The sequence below is a fragment of the Miscanthus floridulus genome, chromosome 7 (genome assembly GCF_019320115.1).
Source record: "Miscanthus floridulus cultivar M001 chromosome 7, ASM1932011v1, whole genome shotgun sequence".
NCBI lineage: Eukaryota > Viridiplantae > Streptophyta > Magnoliopsida > Poales > Poaceae > Miscanthus > Miscanthus floridulus.
The window spans coordinates 12,692,361-12,711,823 of record NC_089586.1 but is presented as its reverse complement, the minus strand read 5'-3'; the positions used below and the strand labels follow the sequence as shown (position 1 = coordinate 12,711,823).

General features: G+C 45.8%; 1 protein-coding gene across 1 annotated transcript; it reads left to right on the top strand.

Annotated features, from left to right (window-relative positions):
• Window positions 1-5,077: 5,077 nt before the first annotated feature.
• Window positions 5,078-11,120, top strand: LOC136466537 (uncharacterized). The gene is made up of 2 exons (XM_066464976.1): window positions 5,078-6,056; window positions 9,965-11,120. Exons 1-2 carry the CDS (start codon window positions 5,460-5,462, stop codon window positions 10,808-10,810), a joined length of 1,443 nt encoding a protein of 480 aa, XP_066321073.1. The 5' UTR covers window positions 5,078-5,459; the 3' UTR covers window positions 10,811-11,120.
• Window positions 11,121-19,463: the final 8,343 nt, after the last annotated feature.

The following is a 19,463-nucleotide window of genomic DNA, read 5'->3' as shown; positions in this document are numbered from 1 at the left end:
GCCTGAATCTCAAATTGCACGGCTTGTTTGCTGCGTTCCTTACTCCCGGTGCTTGACGACGATGTGAGGAAGAAGACTGAAAATTCTTGGAATGAATTTGAAAGGTGGGCTCCTTTTGGGCCCACGACTGGGTCAGGATAAAAAAAAGGTCCAATTTAATTACGCCAGTACAAATTAGCATGGAGAGTAGGATAAAAAAATGGAAGTAGCTAATCAAAAGCTAGTACTCCATCGTTATTAATATAGATGACCAAACCGGACGGCTTAGGATCCGGCACAGCCGATTAGACCGGCCGGACACCCAGCACGGCAGAAGAAAGCAAGGAGGTAGCCCGTGTTGTTCCAGCCCATGGGCTCGCTTCACAGTTCTAAGCTGTTGCGCAGGACATGAGATATGTTTATCTTGTGCCACCATGCTTGAGGCATGCATGACAGCATCTCTGCAGCATGCATGTCGCTCTTCAACTGACACCTTTTTATACCGCCTACCAATAATAAAACTATATATATACAGATGCAGGGGTTGCTTTGACATACTTATGTGGCACTTATGGACGAACCGGTCGTCGTCTCACGTCTGACCATCCGGACCGTACGTCGGTGCATCAACAAAATAGCAACAACTCCATGATGTCAAGTTTAACACCATTATATATCGGAGAAGTCAAGTCGTCTTAGGCTAGTCTCAATGGAATGTCATGTGAGTTTTATGAGCATTAAATAGGATGACACATCAGCAAAAATTGAGTTTTTAGCCCTATTGACAAGGAGGGAGAAGGAAAAGGTTTCGTGGCCACGAAATGAGTGGCCTCTGTTTCCAAGTCGTCAGAAACAGGACGACACCTGCACTGAGGGCCTTCCCTTCGTTTCATCGATCCCATGTTCCGGCTACAGGTGCGCCTCCCAGCGACGAATCTAGGATTTTGTTTAAGGGTGTGCCTCTAATAAATTTTCATATACAATTCGGTAAATCTATTTTAGCAATTCAGTAATAATTGTAAAATTGACAACGTGATTCGGTATATATGCACTAAGTAACACAATAAGGCTTAAATAGGTGATAAATATGATCACTCATGATAAAATGGTGGAAAGTAACCTGCTATGCTCAGGATATTGGTAGCGTGAGTAACCTGCCGTTACTCGCAAATAGGTGATAAATATGATCACTCATGATAAAATGGTGGAAAGGAAAATGGTGACCGGGCAGGGATATGGTTGGGTTTTGGTGGGTGTAAAGGGTTGTGTCCTGCGGCCAGCAGGGCATAACTCGATTACACTTTTTCCCTGTCCGTGTCGATTAAGGACCGGTCGTTGCATAAGGCATCGTGGGCAAGTCACAGATTTATTGTCCCGAGCGCATACTTGGGTATGAGCGCAAGGAAGACTTGTTGCTCTCTTGTCGCGGATCTGGCTCTTTCCGGACCGACTGATGGGAAGAGGAGGTGGTGGAGGTCCTTGCACCACACTGAGTCCGGAACTCAGGAGTGGGGGCTTGGAGTCCAAGTTTGGACAGGGACCTGGACACCTGGGACAGGAGAGTGATGGGTTAGTCCTGCTTGTGCCCGGGGTACAAGCGGAGCGTGTGTTTTCGGGGCACCCAGCTGGGCACATTGATTCGCGAATCGCCGGGCGATCTGGTATGGCTTGTCTCGTGTTTAGCACCGTAGTAAGAACTGAAAGTTGGAAGGAGAAGAAATGGAACTGATTGCTCAATCCTTGCTTGAAAGTAGAACATGTGCTTATATAGAATGGCTAGATGATAACTTAATATGGCTGATATAAATAAGGACCCACTATTAGTATTGCTTTTTGCCAAAAGAAACCAGCAAATCATAAAGCTTACCATATTCCTTGGAGTCGGAAAATTATTCCCACTAGTCGGATAAGTCTTGTGAGTACATTGTGTACTCAGGGTTTATTTATCCCTGTTGCAGGTGATGCATGAGAAGTACCTTGTGTGGAGGATTCTTCTGGTGGGCTCAGACGGATCCTCGTCCCTATCGCTAGATGTTTATTTTTAAATTCCACTGTTTATCATTCCACACTCTGATATTTGGTATTGTAATAATGTACTTTTAAGAAACTCTGATGTATGAAATAGATAAGTATTGTAACTCGTTCTCATTATTGGATCCTTGGGAAAAATGTGGATCTTTCGGGTTCTCCCTTGGGGTGTGCCCGACGGATACCGCCCGCTGTAGCTTGCTTTCGGGATGCTTAGTGTCTGGTGGAAGACAAACGTCTCCGTAAGTGTGTTATTTCGGGCGGTTCTGCCACATAGGAGTTTTCAATGGCTTGCAAAGGTCCATTAGACACTCAAAGAAAAGAAATGTTATCCTTCACTTGCAGATTAGATCCTAAAGGTTATACTACTACACATAATGTGGAACTTGTGTTAAACTTCTAGGCTGAAATATATACTATGTTGTCATATTATGTTATTTCTGTTTACCTGTATCACTATCACCACCCAGTTCTTTCAAAAGTTTCTGTTCAGGTCATGTAGCACCGTGCTCATTGATGGGTAGTTATGCTACATACCTGGTATAACTGTGGACTTCCACATAGGCATTCAGCAAAAGCACCAGCAAATCCATCTGTGCCTTTGATGAACTGACGCACGGTATCGCGATACTGAGAAAACAACAAAACAACTAAATGAGTCAGTACTTGGTGAAACAACTATAGAGAACTAACAAATTTGGAAGATGTTGGTTTAGCTGAAGAAGGCTGCAAAAGATCATACGTTAATTATCAAAACTTCATCAGCATCATGCTCTGATAAAGACCAAAGATGCACTTACATAATGTTGTCAGTGAGGCTATTGTTCAAAACGTATATCTCAGAAATCATTCTTGTGTTTATACTTTTAAAATTCTTTTCATCATAGATTATAGTCCAATAAATGCAGAGTTGTTTGTGTTTTCTGTCTAGCTGATTAGCTAATTGTATGATTTTTTTCCTTATGAATGAATAAATATTAAATGAAACAATAAGATTAGCATTTTTTTAAGACGTCTTCTGTAAGACTGTAATATTGTTTGATGATAAATTTTGTGAGCATTATTTGAAATTAGTGATTTGTTCTGAGTGTATGCTTTGATAGATCTATGGCACAACTATAAGTACACCTTGGGATGGACAATTGGTGGTACATTTTTGTTTATGTATGGCTAATTGGTAGTACATGCTGAAGGCAAATAATCTCTTTGCTTCCATCTGGAATGTGTTTACCTACTGGTTGTTGTTAGCATCTGGAAGATTACTGCTACTACCTGTAGCAATCTAACTAATATTTCTCTTCATATATGTATAGGCCACTGGTTCTTCTCATGTTGGTTCGGAATCGACCAATGATGACAATGCCACATATGGCCACGATGAAGACAATCTCAATGCCGCATACAGAGCTGCATTGGAAACACTGAACCAAAACCATGCATGAAGGTGGGAGTCATCGCAAACAGATAATGCCATTTTGTGTTTGTAGAAGCTGCTGGTAGTTGCCACTTCTAACCTTTAGATAGTAAAGGTGCAGCCAACAAGTTGATGCCAGTTTTTGGGAAAGACAATCAACTAGTTGATGTTTTTGTGAAATTATTATTTATGTAGCTGTGGATGCAAGACCTATGGACATCTTAATTATGTAGTTGTGGATGCAAGACCTATGTGCATCTTAATTTGTGGCTGTTGATGCCAACCGTGGACATCTAATCTATATGTATGGCATGTGGATGATGACAAATTGATGCAATATATTTGTGTTCTAGCTAAAAACCTTATAGAATCAGATGTCATGTTTGTGCCTATACTGTTATCATGAATATCGTATGAAATTATACATAAATGAGGTGCTTCTGTGGCCTGGTGACTGCAATTATTTTCTGTCGGTATGTTGTAATTATACAGTCGGGAGGGGATGACAAGAAAACTGTAATTCTCGTGTCGTGGCTCCGTCGACAGAAAAACCAATATTTCCTGTCGGTTTAACACCGACGGGAAATTTTATTCCCTATCGGTACACATATTTTTCCTGTCGTCATTTACCGACAGAAGCAAAAATTCTAAACTTGGCGACCCACAATTTTTCTGTCGACGCCCACTGACAAGAAAAATAGTAAACCGACAGTAAAATAATACCACCGACAAAAAAAAGTTATTCCCCTGTCGCTTTAGTTCTGTCGGAATTTTCCTGTCGGTATACCGACTAAAAAATTATTTTTAAATTTCCTTGTCGGTTTTTTGCTTTTTCTGTCGGTTTTTTACCGACAAGAAATTTTTGGTTTCCAGTATTGTATATATTCATTGGTGTCGTCCTTTACGTGGGTGTCGTTTGGGACTGCTCCACAGCCTCCGCCGTAGAATGGCTCCATTAAAAACCTGGAGTCTGTGGAGCTCCGTTTAGGTGCTTTTATAACTTCATCTTTTTTTCTGAAGCAGAGTTGCGTGAAGCTAAACCTGTTTCGTCAAAAACACCTGGAGCCGGAACCGAAAAACGTGAAGTGGAGCGGTTCCATTCGCTCCATTCCACGGGAACCGGGCAAAGTCCTATCAAACAATAATTTCGTTGCTTGCTTCTCCTATTCCGATTCCTTGAATCCAAGGCTTTACCACCACCAGGGAGTGGATTTTCTACGTAGCCAAATAAGGAGTACGTACGTACATGCGTCTCTCTCCGTGGGTACGCTAGTGTAAATAACAAAGGCAGAGCAGAATCCCAGGATGGTTCGTTTGGCTGTGTCTTTAATTAAGCCAAGAGAGTGGCTGCTGCTGTTTGGTTTCTTCTAGTGAGAGCTAGCATACTGTGTAGCTGAGAATGGGCCGGGGAAGCTGGCTGTGCTGAAACAGCCTCGGCTAGCCCGTCGTCCATCTTTTAATTTTGCTCCGAAACGAACATGATGGCACTTTCTTTCTTTATAATTATTATATTACACGCAGGCATGTTGTTCAAGTTTAAGAAGGAAGAAGAAGCAGAGCATGCATGTGCTGCTGGGGACTCCATGGGCACGTACGTACACCATTGAGAGGTGGCCCATTCCCGGCCCTCCAATGAGAAGTGGCCGGCCCATTCCGTTCCACTGGCAAAGGAGGAAGCTGGATCACGCCAAGTCGTCCCCTCACCAACGCATCGCAAAACCAAGTCCGTCTCACCAATGGCCTTGCTTGGCAACCGCCGTGCGGGGCCGCGGGATCGCAATCGCAACGCGGGCGGCACCACCTGCCCACCACCACCGTACCCCTCCCGACTCCCGACTCCTGACTCCCGACGCCGTGCTGGGTGGGGCGTGTCGCCGCCCGCCGCGGCGCTTTCCTTCCTTCTCCTTGATAACTTCGTCCCTCCCAGCGCCGTCCTGCCACAAGTAGCGAGCGAGCAACGTAGCCTCCTCCTCCTCTTCTGCCAAGCGCATACTAGCCAGCAGCAGCCCGCCGGCCGGAACCGGCCGTGACGACGAAGATGAAACCCCACGGCGTGGTCACGACGACGACGGCGATGATCCCGCCGGACGACCACCTCCGGTCGCGCAGCCGCCTGGCAGCCGTGCTGGCGCCGCTCCTGCTCTTCCTCGCCGCCGTGCTCTCCTTCCCCTCCACGCTCCGCCTCGCCGCCATCCCGCTCCCAACGCCGCTGCAGCCGCCGGTGGTGACGACGCCCCACCAGCCGCCCCGTCGGAGCGCCACCACTACCTCCGCCTCCACCGCACGGGTCGCCGTCTGCCTCGTGGGCGGCGCGCGGCGGTTCGAGCTCACGGGGCCCTCCATCGCGCGCCACGTCCTGGCCGGCGGCGCGTTCGCGGTCCCCGCATCGGCGGCGCCGGGGCACCACAGCAGCAGCAACCAGACGGCCGTCGACGTGTTCCTGCACGCCCCGCTGGACGCCGACGCCTACAAGCTGTCCCTCCTGGCGCGCGCCGCCGTTCCCGCGACAGGCACCAGCAGCAACAACGTCAGCGTCGCCGCCGTGCGAGTGTTCCGGCCGGAGCGCCTCGACGTGACGACTCCGCCGGCGCGCGCGCAGGTGCTCACCGACCTCAACTCGCCCAACGGCATCCAGGTCAGTCGCATTCTCTCTCTCTCTGGATCTCCCTCTTGCTCGATCGTCGACTTGGATCGCATTGGTTCCTTGTTTGTTCCTTGCGTTGCTTGCATGCCATGCCTCCTGCGCTGTCTCTCCTCTGCGACCTCGATCATCCTCATTGAGTAGGTTAGATTAGATTAGATTAGTTTTACTTTTCAGCTTATTATAGGTTCCCCTGTTCGACTACCATAGCATCTTCTAAATTACTACTTTGATAAACTTTTGCTTGGCCAGGAAAAAGATAAGATAAGATCGTTACGCTTTTCGTGGTTCCTTTTTTCGTTGTCTTGTTAGAAAAATCAAAAATCAAATCACTTCGTGCTCTTGATCGTTTATTTACTATTTGTTAGTGCTGCGATACTACTCCCTCGAATCCTTTTTAGAAAGTTTATACCATTTTTAGTTTGTTGTTACTTTTTTATTTATTTATTTATGCCAGTAAGAATTTCGAAAACAGAGATATGAATAAACTCAACTAATAATAGCTTGGTAGTAGACGTGTAGGTACTTCCTGTAGATAGATACCGATTACTCGATATAAACATCCCCGCAAATGCGGTTTCCCGAATCCCAACCATCAATCAATGCAACTTCCTTTTAAATACTCATCACTCATAGATAGATAGATTCCGATTTACTCCGTATACGATGCTGTTTACGTACGTGCGTAGGAGTAGCAATCAGTAATATACTCTTCCTTAATATAAACTGTTGAAATAAATTTTGACTTGGTCAATTTTCTTTTCGAATTAGATCGAATTTATTAAGAAGAGGACTATCAGCTTGTTCAGCTTACCTTATATTCGGCTTCTTTTTTCAGCCGGAATAGTATTTTTCTCTCACGATAATTCAACCGAAACAATGTTTTTAGTCAGTTTCAGCCAAGTTTCAGACCAGCAAACGGGGCCTACGTAGTGTCATCTATACATATATATAAAGAGCGTGCAACCACCCAACTTCCGTCGCTCTCACAGATCACTGTTACCAGCACAGTCAACGTGAGATGTTTTCGCGATGAGCAGTAACAGGTTTGTGAACAGTAACGGGTTTCCATGAACAGTAACGGGTTACTATGAACAGTCCTGACCCATTAAGGACCAGTAACAATTTTTTTTTTAATCAGCGCAGTCCAAATCTTTTTTCCCCACTATTACCCGCGCAAAGCGCGGGGTTACCTGCTAGTATTCATGACAATCGTGCATGCATGGGCCCACCAAGAGCAGCTAGGTATCGGGCGTGACCCATCTATCCCTCGAAAGGAAATTACTTTGCATATTTATATATAATAAAAAAAATAAAAACGTATTACCATAATAACTACTCCGCTATAGCCGATGGAAATACTGTTCATTGACTGAAAAAGTATGGCTTATTAAACCCGATTTGATCCGCTTCTTTTTTCATCCGAAACAGTGTTTTTCTCTCACAAATTCCTCCAGAATTCCTCCAAACCATCCAAATTCCTCCAGAACCATAGTATCCGAACGGGCCATAATCAACACGCGTTATGTTTGGTAGACAAATGCACAGAGATTAATTAGACTGTGACAGCAGCCAACCCATGCGTTCATCCAGTCAATTACGTGTGCAATTAATTAATATAGAGTAATCCGGCACAAGGCGGTCACTTTCACGTCTCTTGCTTGGCCCACGGAACGGAGAAGCCCTCTTGTACTGTTTGAGCAGCGTGGAGCGTGTCTATCCATGCATGCGTGATGCGTCCGTGGTTTAAGGTCACCTGAAAACGAAAACCAGCAGCAGCGAGCATCACCGGCCATCCGTCCGTCGTCGGAGGAAAGAAGGTACAAGACGACGACGACGGCCGGCCGACGACTTGTGGCATGTGGCGTACTTAATTGCTTGTTCGATGCTGCCACTACTACCGCACCAGATCTAGCTAGACGACGACTTTAATTTAATTAATCATCAAAAGCTGGCCAGCGTCATGCCTGCCGTGATCGATCGATCGATCCATCCATACGGGCTTTATTGCTACCAGCTAGCTAGCTGGCTGGGTCGTCGTCGATCCAAAATTCCATACCCGCCTAAAAATGTCGTCACCAATAATCCTTCGTGGTCGTGCCCTGTTGTGTCCTTTCCTACTACTACTACCTCCTCATTCCAATAAATTCTAGAGTTTTGATACGTTAAGGTATTTTAAGTTTAGAGAATTTTATACAAAATGTTACCAGCACGCATGACTTCAAGAATATATATATATACTATAAAAATGAATTCTATAACAAATCTAACGATACTTATTTATATTATGACAAATATTATGCCCCGGCCCTGCCCTTCCCTTGGTCAACGGTGTGTACCAATTATTTACCTTTGCCCCAATGCATCCGATTGAAGAATTAATTCCTGACTACGTGGTACTCCCTCCGTTCCGAGCTCTCTCTCTCTCTCTCTCTCTCTCTCTCTCTCTATATATATATATATATATATATATATATATATATATATATATATATATTTTTATAGCCAGCTACAAAATAAGTTATTCTGTAGTTACCTCCATTTACGATAATTTTATATACTAATTTACGATAATATCAATATATATTTACGATAGTTGGGTTACTATAACACATGAGAATATTTACCATAACGTTATAGTAAACCACTTAATAAGGAGTTACTATAATCTCGTAAATTAACATAGTAATTATCGTAACTCAAAGTGGCTATAGAATAAGTTATTTTGTAGCTAGCTACAAGATAGTAGTTATATATATATATATATATATATATATATATATATATATATATATATATATATATATATATATATATATATATATATATATATATATATATATATATATGTCGTTTTGACCTTTTTTGATACATCAAATTTGTTATGTATTTAGATATAACATATGTTTAGTAGCAAAAATGGATGTAATAAGGAAAATCAAAGCGATTTGTAACTTGCAACGGAGTGAGTAGTACGATCAGATTATATATAATAAGCGCGTGTTCAGTTCCACCCCAAAATCCCAAAAAGTGCTACCGTACCTATCACATCGAATGTTTGCGGCCCGTGCATGGAGCATTAAATGTAGACGAAAAAAAAACTAATTGCACAGTTTGGTGGGAAATTGCGAGACGAACGTTTTGAGCCTAATTAGTCCATGTTTGAACATTAATTGCCAAATAAAAATGAAAATGCTATAATAGCCTAAAATTCCAACTTCCTTGAACTAAACACGCTCTGAGTAACGCATGCGATTTCTTTCTTCGATGATCACACATTCACACGGCTTTTTGCACGCGTGCGATTCTCTTTAAGTCAATTGGATGTTTCTTTTTTCTAAAGAAAAATCCTGCATCCCCAGACACAGACAGGTATATGTAAGATATATTTGGGATATTTTTTCCCCCATCATATCGTACATCTCAGACGACTTAATAACCTACTTAAACAAATAAATTTAAATCGCTTGTCAAGTTATTCCGGGCCGGTCGGCTAGCTCTAAAGCTCTTGCAGTACTACTATACACGTGAAATGAAAGCAGACAAAGAAAAGAAATAATAGCAGCTGCTTTTCCAAAGTCCATATCATCTCATCATCACCTTTTGTGTGTGTTGTGTTGAAGAAAAGACATGAAAAGCACCTGGCCACCGAATTCTGCATGCACCCTTGCAAGAAAGGGTACCGGCACCATGATAGAACAGGAACAGATGCCCTCACCACCTAAATTTAGTCCGATTTTCTCTTCTGTGTCCTGTTCAAGCCAAACCAAGTAGCCAACACCACTTTATATGCTATATATATGACATCATGCTTAACTTCTAGTTTCAGCTTATTTTAAGCTTAATCAACTGATTACTGATGCATGCGTTGCATTGCAAATTAAAATTTGCAATTGTTACAGGGCCTGCTGCAGTACTTCCGGCTGGTGGAGGGGTGCCTGGACCTCATCCGCGACCGCGAGTCCCGAGGCAACTTCACCTACGCCGCCGTGCTCCGCACCCGCCTCGACGGCTTCTGGACGGCGCCACTCCGCCTCGACGACGCCGACCTCCTCCTCCCCTCCTCCACCGACTACTACGTCGTCCCAGAGGGCTCCCGCTACAGCGGCCTGAACGACCGTCTAGGCTACGGCGGTCGTCGCTCCAGTGACGCCGCGCTGTCGCGGCTGTCCATGCTCCCGCGCCTGGCCGCCGCGGGCTACGCGGCGCTCAACTCGGAGGCGGCGTTCGCGGCGCAGCTGAAGGTGTCCGGCGTGGCCGCACGCGAGCGCCGCCTCCCGTTCTGCGTCCTCAGCGACCGCTCCTACGCGTTCCCGCCGGTCCCCGGGTACGGCGTCCCCGTCGCGTCGGTGGGCAGCGCCGGCCCGCTCAGCGGCGCCAAGTGCCGGCCCTGCCGCCCCGCATGCGTCGGCGCGTGCGCCGAGCGCAGCGTCGCGCGGCTGCAGCGTGGGTGGAGCTGGACCGAGTACCGGAACGGGACCGTCGAGCTCTGCGACGCGTCGGGCCCGTGGGAGGATGGGTGGGAGGCGATGTTCGACGCTGCCGCTGGAGATGACGCCGCCCGGGCCTGGCGGAGCGTGGTAAAGATGGGTGCCGGGGAGTGCGTCGACCAGATGGAGAAGTTCAAGGCCCTCGCGGAGCGGTGGGACGCGCCTAGCCCCGCCGAGATCTGCCGGATCGGGTTCAGAGCCCGGACAGAGGCGGCGGCCGCGGCGGCGAATACCTCCTCCTCCAGCGGCGACTCTTGATGATGTGTTGTCGGACAGACAGTGAAGGCAGACCAACCTTGAGTCCATGGGACCGTGACAGTCGTTGGTTGTCTTCCCAATTTGCCCACCCTCACGCACGCAGCTTCACAAGATTAGTTAGGAACACGAAGGGCAATAAAAGAAAAAGGAAGAATTGATTTGGGATGGGATGATAGTGGTACATATATATATATACTACAATATACATAGAGATACACTCCTATCTTAATTCTTGTGTACAAAATTTTTACAACAGCTAGCTGCTAGCTCAATATCTACTCCTAGTTTATATATAAATATAATAAAGGCATGTTGATAGACTAGCTAGATATACAGAGAATGCAATAGAATATATATATATATATATATATATATATATATATATATATATATATATATATATATATATATATATATATATATATATATATATATATATATATATATATATTTCATTGCATTCTGTATATCTAGACACACATATGCGTATATAATTACCATTCATTTTTTTTGGTCGTAGCACAGTGATCATACATGCCACAAGGCAAGTCCTTTGTATATGATGGGTTGCAAATTGGAATGATTGCAAGAGATCGATTGGTTACAGGATGGATGGAAGTTAGTGCTGGTCGGAGCCTATAAAATCATACTTATAGGATGAGGCATCACATCGGTCCTTGGCGTACCTAGTAGCAAGGCAAGGCTACCGATGGAAGGAGGGAGGGGAGAAAAGGGCGGCAGTTGAGGTGTTTTTGTTGCGCCGTCACACCAACATCGATCGATCTGAGATCATCTCGATCTGACGTCGCCATCGGTCTTTCTCGTATGTTTTACGCCTCCTCTTGGGATGTTGTTATGCATGCTCATTCTCTATCTATCTGTACAAGAAATGTGAATGGTCAATACTCCCTCCATCCAGAAATAATTTTGTTTTGGACATGATTTAAGATACAAATGAGTGATTATTAAATAGGATTGCAGGTATCACTTATACAACAAAAGTTTCCAGCTGGAGTGGCAAGCACGCCGTGATCCGAGGCAGGAGGATCATAGGCTCCGTTCGCTTTGCTGAAAAAACAAGTTAAAATACTGTCCCAGCTGATTTGTTAGACTGTCTCCAATAACGCGACCAATTCCTAAAAATACATCGCGAACGGTACTTTAGCGGCAAGAAACATCCTCCAACCGACTAGGCAAACACATCACCCATTTTGGGTCGGAGGCGAAGCAAAAAGGCAAAAAAGCGTCCTCCCTCAGTCTCTTTGCGTCTCCGCCAGGCCCACCACCACGAGGGAAGGGGACGACCGGAGCTGGCTCAACACGGCGGCCGCACGACAGCTCCGCCTCGCCGTGGCCAGCATCGAGGGGGCTCCGCATCGCCGCCCCAGATCCGCGCTGCGCCCCCACCGCCGCCCCGGATCTAGGGAGGGCCACCATGGCCAGGTGCCTTGCCCGCTCGCAGGCGCAAGATGAGGGAGGCGCGCTACAGCACCGTCGCCATGTCCGCCGCCGCAGGTGGGGCAGGAGGATGCGCGCCGCCAGTGGGGAGAGGAGCCGCCGGCCTTGGCTGCCTTGCCGGACCTGGACCCGCTCCCCCGCCGCCGGAGATAACAAGGAGAGAGAAAAGGACATGGACTGGCAGAGAGCACGGACGTCGGACTCCCGACATCGTCCGCCATGGCTGCCTGTCGGAGCTTCGCCCGACGGCGACTCCGGCCTCCATTTCCGGAACCGAGAGCATGGGGAGAGAGAGGAGGGCGAGGGGAAGGTCATTGTCAATGCGGGACCCACAGGATACCCCGCAAGGGAGAGAGAAGATCTAGTCCAACTAGGATTCTTCCTATGTAATCTTAGTAGTAGTACTATTCAGTAATCCTACTAGAAAATCTCATTGTAAACCGACTAGGACTCTGGCCTCCTGACTATATAAAGGAGGGCAGGGCTCCTGGGAGAGGAGAACAACAATTGTACGACACTTCATAATCAATCCAACGCAGAGGCTAACGCCGGCTGGACGTAGGGCTGTTACTCGATCAACGATCGAGGGTCCGAACCAGGATAAATCGACTGTCTCTTGCGTTCACCATCGAGTTCTGCATACGCCGAAGCCCGAACATACTACCTCGGGTACCCCCGTGGCAGGCTATCGGTGGTAAAACATCGACAGTTGGCGCGCCAGGTAGGGGCTTTCGGCGACTTTGCATCCGAGAGCTCGATGGACCTCGATAACATGATCTTCCCGATGGAATCAACTTTCATCTTCGGCTCATGGATCTGCGAGGTGGACAACTACAGCAAGCTTCAAAGCCATCTCCTCAAAGATCCGGATCATCATGAAGAATTTCCTATTTCGACAACTACGACGGATCAACTCACCAGAAGATTTGCGCAGCTCATAATATCCGATTCGAATAAGATTTCACGGCTACGCGCATCCGACTCGAATTCAAGTTCCGTGTCCAAGGTGAAGTCTTATTCGAGTGCTTTCAAGAAACCGAGTTCTTTTTTGGCAGGATTCCAGAGCACAACCCAAAACAACTCGGATTACTCTCAGAGTTCTTTCAAGAAGTCGAGTTCTTTTCCATTTGGGCTCGACAACATGGCAAAATCCTATTAGGGACAATTCGAAAGGTCTTTCAATCCAATGCTTGGGATACCACTGACAGGAGCACAGGAGGGTCTCATGCTAACGATAACATCGCAAGACTGTATCATCCACTGGCCAGGTTCCGTTCCTGAAGATAGCGGAACCCAACTAGTCGGCACAACAACAACAGCTATTCTACCTTACCAAGAAGGAGACTCGATCTGCGACATCGAGGCATCTACTGAAGTCATCAGCAACTCCGATAGTATGAAAACTAACACCAATAACAGAACGGCTCACGCACGGGAAGTACTCATGGTTCGACGTCCTCGGTCACCATTAAATCCCCTAGAAGCACCCGATGTCAGGTCATCAGATAAATCAGAATCCAACATATCACCCTTTGCCCAGGGCTACGATGGAGAAACCAAGAGTCAGAAACAAGCTAGAGAAAGGAAAAACAAGTTGAAGCAAGGGCGCCAACACCGTGCTAGGCAGCACAGGGAAGCCTGGATCATATATGAGTCAGAGTTGGCTGAATACGACAGAAGAAAATCACAACGAGAAGTCAAAGGAAGACGCACGGCGAATACGCCTTACGATAAGATTCAAGAAGCATTAGAAGAACTCAGGGCAACTTCACATCCCGGTGAGAAGTATGAACAGCTCCAAGACTTGTTCCGGTTGATGATCCCGAGAACGCATGAAGAGAGAGCCCAATCAAGACTACCCGCCAGATCAACAACCCACAGGCAAGAAGACCAAAATTAAAGGAAGTCCGCTTTCGAAAGACTTGGGCCAGGTGGAAGCCATAACGGAGAAAGTAGGAAGGAACATAATCAAGGCCACCAATTTGAACAACCAAGGAAGACCAGGAGTAGGGTGCCTACCCAGACAGCCTCGTAGACTTATTCCCATCAAAACAACAGTTGGCCAGAAGGAGGTGCCGAATCCGAATTCAAAGAAGCCGGAACACACGACAGATTCCCCTATTTTGCGAACAGACTTGCGTCGGTGCGATTACCTCACAAGTTCAAACCATCTAACCACTCCAAGTACGATGGCAAAACTGAACCAAGGCAATGGCTCAGAATATATTCACAATCAATTGAACTAGCCGGAGGAGACGACGATATCAAGACCCTGTTCTTTCCCATGGCACTAGAAACTATGCCCCTCCAATGGTTCGATAAATTGAACCCAGGGTCGATCAGAAATTGGGAGGACTTGCAAAGAACTTTCTGTGAAAATTTCGCGGGTATCATCACACACCCGATCACTCATGCAGAACTAAAAGGACTCAAGCAAAAGGGAGGCGAAAGTCTCAGAAATTACTATCGATGATTCGGCGAACTGCGGGCTCAAGTGCATGACATCACCGAACGAGAAGTAATTGAAGCTTTCTCTCACGGAATCATGGCTAGGTGGCAATTTCAAGACTTCTGCAAAGAAAATCCAAGAAACAATGAAGAGTTTAGACGAACAGTAGAAAAGATGATTACTGCAGAAGAAAAAACACGAGAGAGGTTCCCGGATAGAAGCAACCAGGACAACCCGGACAAGCAAAATCATCAAAATAGTAGACGTCAAGAAAGAAAACGTAGACCAGACAATACCGTGGCAATGGCCGACAAATCAAAGAAGTTTTCCAAACCCAGAAGATATGATGACATTGAAAACATACGTTGCCCATTGCACCCTAATGGGAGGCACACCATCGGAAATTGCTACACTTTCAATGATCGATACACAAGAAAAGATAGTAAGGAGAACACCAAAGAGGACAATTAGAAAAAAGATGAAGACAACCACGAGGACAAAGGATTTCAAAAACCCAGGGGAACGGTAGCAGTGATCTTCTCAGGGGCTCCAGATTGCAAAAGCAAACATCAAGAAAAACTAGCACTACGGACTATCATAACAGCAGAACCGGCTACACCAAGATATCTCAATTGGTCACAATATCCAATCCAATTTTCAAGAGAAGACCAATGGACTAGCGTAGGGAACGCAGGCCATTACCCACTAGTTCTAGACCCAACTATTGCTGGTATGACTGTCACCAAAGTACTAATCGACGGGGGAGCTGGACTCAACATCATCTTTTCAGAAATACTAAGGAAGATGGGACTACAACTCGCCGGGATGATCACACCAACAAGCACACCTTTTTATGGAATAGTACCCGACAAAGCAGCCATGCCACTTGAACAAATTACTTTACCTGTTACTTTTGGAACTCCTTCGAACTACCGAACAGAGTTTATTAAATTTGAGATCGCAGACTTCGATTCGTCATATCATGCAATCCTCGGACGCCCAGCACTGGCAAAATTCATGGCAATACCACATTATCCGTACTTATTGCTTAAGATGCCAGGACCCAACGGTATCCTTTCTCTTCGAAGTGATTTGAAGCGTGTTTTTGACTGCGACGTTCAGGCAATCCAAATTGCAGCCAAAGCACAAGCCGACAATGGAAGAAAAGAAATAGCCACAATTGCTGCAGAGATGAGCCAAGAAGAATTAGAAATACCGGCTAAAAAGCCCAGCATCATCACACCACCAAAAGAAGCCGACGTCAAGCAAATCGACTTGGACACTGGCGATACCTCCAAGACAGCAACCATCAGTGCTCACCTCTCGGCAAAATAGGAACTCGCGCTCACCAACTTTCTTCGGGACAACAAAGATATCTTCGCTTGGAAGCTGGCCGACATGCCAGGTGTCCCAAGAGAGTTGGCTGAGCACAGAATTGATGTTAATGAAAGCTCCAAGCCTGTAAAGCAACGGCTACGACGATTCTCACCCGACAAAAAGGCAGTGATTAAAAAGGAAATCACAAAACTGATGGTAGCCGGATTCATCAGAGAAATCCTTCATCCAGATTGGCTAGCTAACCCGGTCCTTGTGCAGAAGAAGAACACGGACGAGTGGCGCATGTGCGTCGACTACACAGATCTCAATAAACATTGCCCAAAAGATCCGTTCGGGCTACCACGCATTGACCAGATAGTCGACTCAACAGCAGGGTCTGCACTATTATCCTTTCTCGATTGCTATTCAGGGTATCACCAGATCGCATTAAAAGAACAAGACCAGAGCAAGACGTCTTTCATTACTCCGTTCGGTGCTTACTGTTACAAGACCATGTCGTTTGGACTAAAGAACACTGGCGCCACATACCAAAGAGCTATCCAAACTTGCCTTGGGGATCAAATCGGTGAAAATGTGGAGGCATACGTGGATGATGTAGTGGTGAAAACAAAGAACCCAGACACTCTGATTGAAGATTTAAAGCAAACCTTCGAAAACTTGAAGAGATGGAGATGGAAGTTGAACCCAAATAAATGTGTATTCGGAGTTCCCTTAGGACAACTACTCGGATTTTTGGTCAGTCAGCGTGGGATTGAAGCCAGCACCAAGCAAATTCGAGCTATAACAGAGATGGGCCCACCTAGAAGTATCAAAGATGTGTAGAAACTAACAGGATGCATGGCGGCCCTCAACCGTTTCATATCAAGACTTGACGAAAAGGGGTTACCTTTCTTTAAACTACTAAAGAAGACAGATAAGTTTGAGTGGACAAAAGAGGCCGACGAAGCTTTCAAGAAACTTACGGAATACCTCACATCCTCACCAATTCTCACACCCCCAAGAAAAGACGAAGATATGATGCTATACATTGCGGCGACTACTGCTGTGATCAGCACGACAATAGTCATAGAAAGAGAAGAAGAAGGACGCATGTATAAAGTACAACGACCCGTATACTACATCAGCGAAGTATTATCTGAATCAAAAATCCGGTACCCGCATGTACAAAAACTACTCTACGCTCTACTTATCACCTCACGCAAGCTTCGCCACTATTTCGAAAGCCACAAGATTACCGTGGTGACAGACTTCCCGCTCGGAGACATCTTACACAACAGAGATGCGATGGGACGCATATCAAAGTGGGCAGTTGAACTCGGAGCTCTTAACATCGATTTCACCCCGCGGAAAGCAATCAAATCTCAAGCCCTTGCCGATTTTGTGGTCGAGTGGACAGAGATTCAACAGCCTTTATCAGATACAATCCTTGACCACTGGAAGATGTACTTTGATGGGTCACTCAAACTAGGCGGAGCCGGTGCAGGCATTCTCCTCATTTCTCCAGAAGGAAAACAACTCAAGTACGTCCTTCAGATATTATGGCAAGCTACAAATAACGAAGCAGAATATGAAGCCCTCATCCACGGGCTACGAGTGGCAATTACCCTTGGAATAAAGAGATCACTCGTATACGGCGATTCAGCAGTAGTCATCAACCAAGTAATCAAAGATTGGGATTGCACAAAAGAAAACATGGGTGCTTACTGTGCTGAAATATGGAAACTTGAAAAACATTTCCAAGGATTAGAAATTTTACACGTCCTGCGCGATTCCAACATTGCAGCAGATGTCCTTGCCAAGCTTGGATCAGACAGAGCGAAGGTTCCACCTGGTGTATTCATAGAAGAGCTATCAGTTCCCTCTATCAAACAACCCGGTGAAACAACCCATGAAATTCAGGCTAAAGGCGTTCAGATCTTGGTAATCAACACTTCATGGAGCCAAGTTTTCATCGACTATATCAAAGAAAATAAATTGCCAGCAGATAAAGCAGAAGCCACCCAAGTTGTTCACAGAAGCAAAAACTACGTTCTAGTAGGAGATAGACTTTACAAAAGAGCAGCATCATCAGGAGTACTCCTAAAATGTGTCTCATTTGAAGAAGGCAAAGAGATCCTAGACGAAATACACTTAGGTTGCTATGGAAATCATGCCGCTTCAAGGACACTGGTTGGCAAAGCATTTCGCACCGGATTCTACTGGCCAACCGCTTTGAAAGACGCAGAAGAACTTGTCAGAAAATGCAAAGGTTGCCAAATGTTTGCAAGACAAGCCCATGTACCAGCTCACAATCTTATCTGCATCCCACCCGCTTGGCCTTTTTCCTACTGGGGGCTGGATCAAGTAGGACCCCTGAAGAAAGCAAAAGGCAGCTTCGAGTACATCTTTGTAGCAATCGACAAGTTCACCAAGTGGATTGAATACAAACCACTCGCGAAATACAGCGCAACCAAAGCAGTCGAGTTCATCCAAGACATTATGCACCGCTTCGGCATGCCCAATCGAATCATCATAGATCTAGGCTCCCCCTTCATAGCTACAGAATTCAAAAGCTGGGCACAAGACTGTGGTTTCAGTATAGACTATGCGTCTATTGCACATCCAGAAGCCAACGGACAAGTAGAAAGGGCTAATGGACTCATACTAGCCGGATTAAAACCAAGGTTATACGAAGAACTAGTGGACTATGGGTCCAAATGGATTGAAGAATTACCGAAAGTAGTATGGGGGCTACGAACTCAAATAAGCAGAGCAACGGGCTACTCACCCTTCTTCCTAGTTTACGGGTCAGAGGCCGTACTGCCTGCCGACTTGATCTGGACATCACCAAAGATAGAACAATACGATGAAGGAGAAGCAGAACACACAAGAAGATTAGAACTCGACAGCTCAGAAGAAGTCAGAGTAAACGCTACCCTCCAATCAGCCAGATACCTACAAGGTTTAAGACGACACTACAACAAGAGTACCCATCCTCGATCATTACAAGTCGGAGACTTAGTGCTAAGAAGGATACAAAAGACTGACGGACGACATAAGCTACTCAGTCCATGGGAAGGTCCGTTCATTGTCACAAAAGTCACCGGACCAGGCACATACAAGTTAATAACCGAAGATGGAAGAGAAGTCAGCAATACATGGCACATCAGCCAGCTAAGAAGATTCTACGCGTAAAAACAACTCAAGAAAAAACAGATATGCAAGCCACAAGGGACCAACGTTCACAATCGACGAAGGACAATATTCTTCGACAACATATGTATTAGTTTATATTCATGATCAATAAAGATGATATTCAACCACAGCATGTCTTGTCATGACTTTCAACAAGTTGTTTTCACGAAACAAAAAGCAAAATGGCTGAAAACATGCCTGAGCATCCCGGCCGAGAGCAAAATAGCTGAAAAG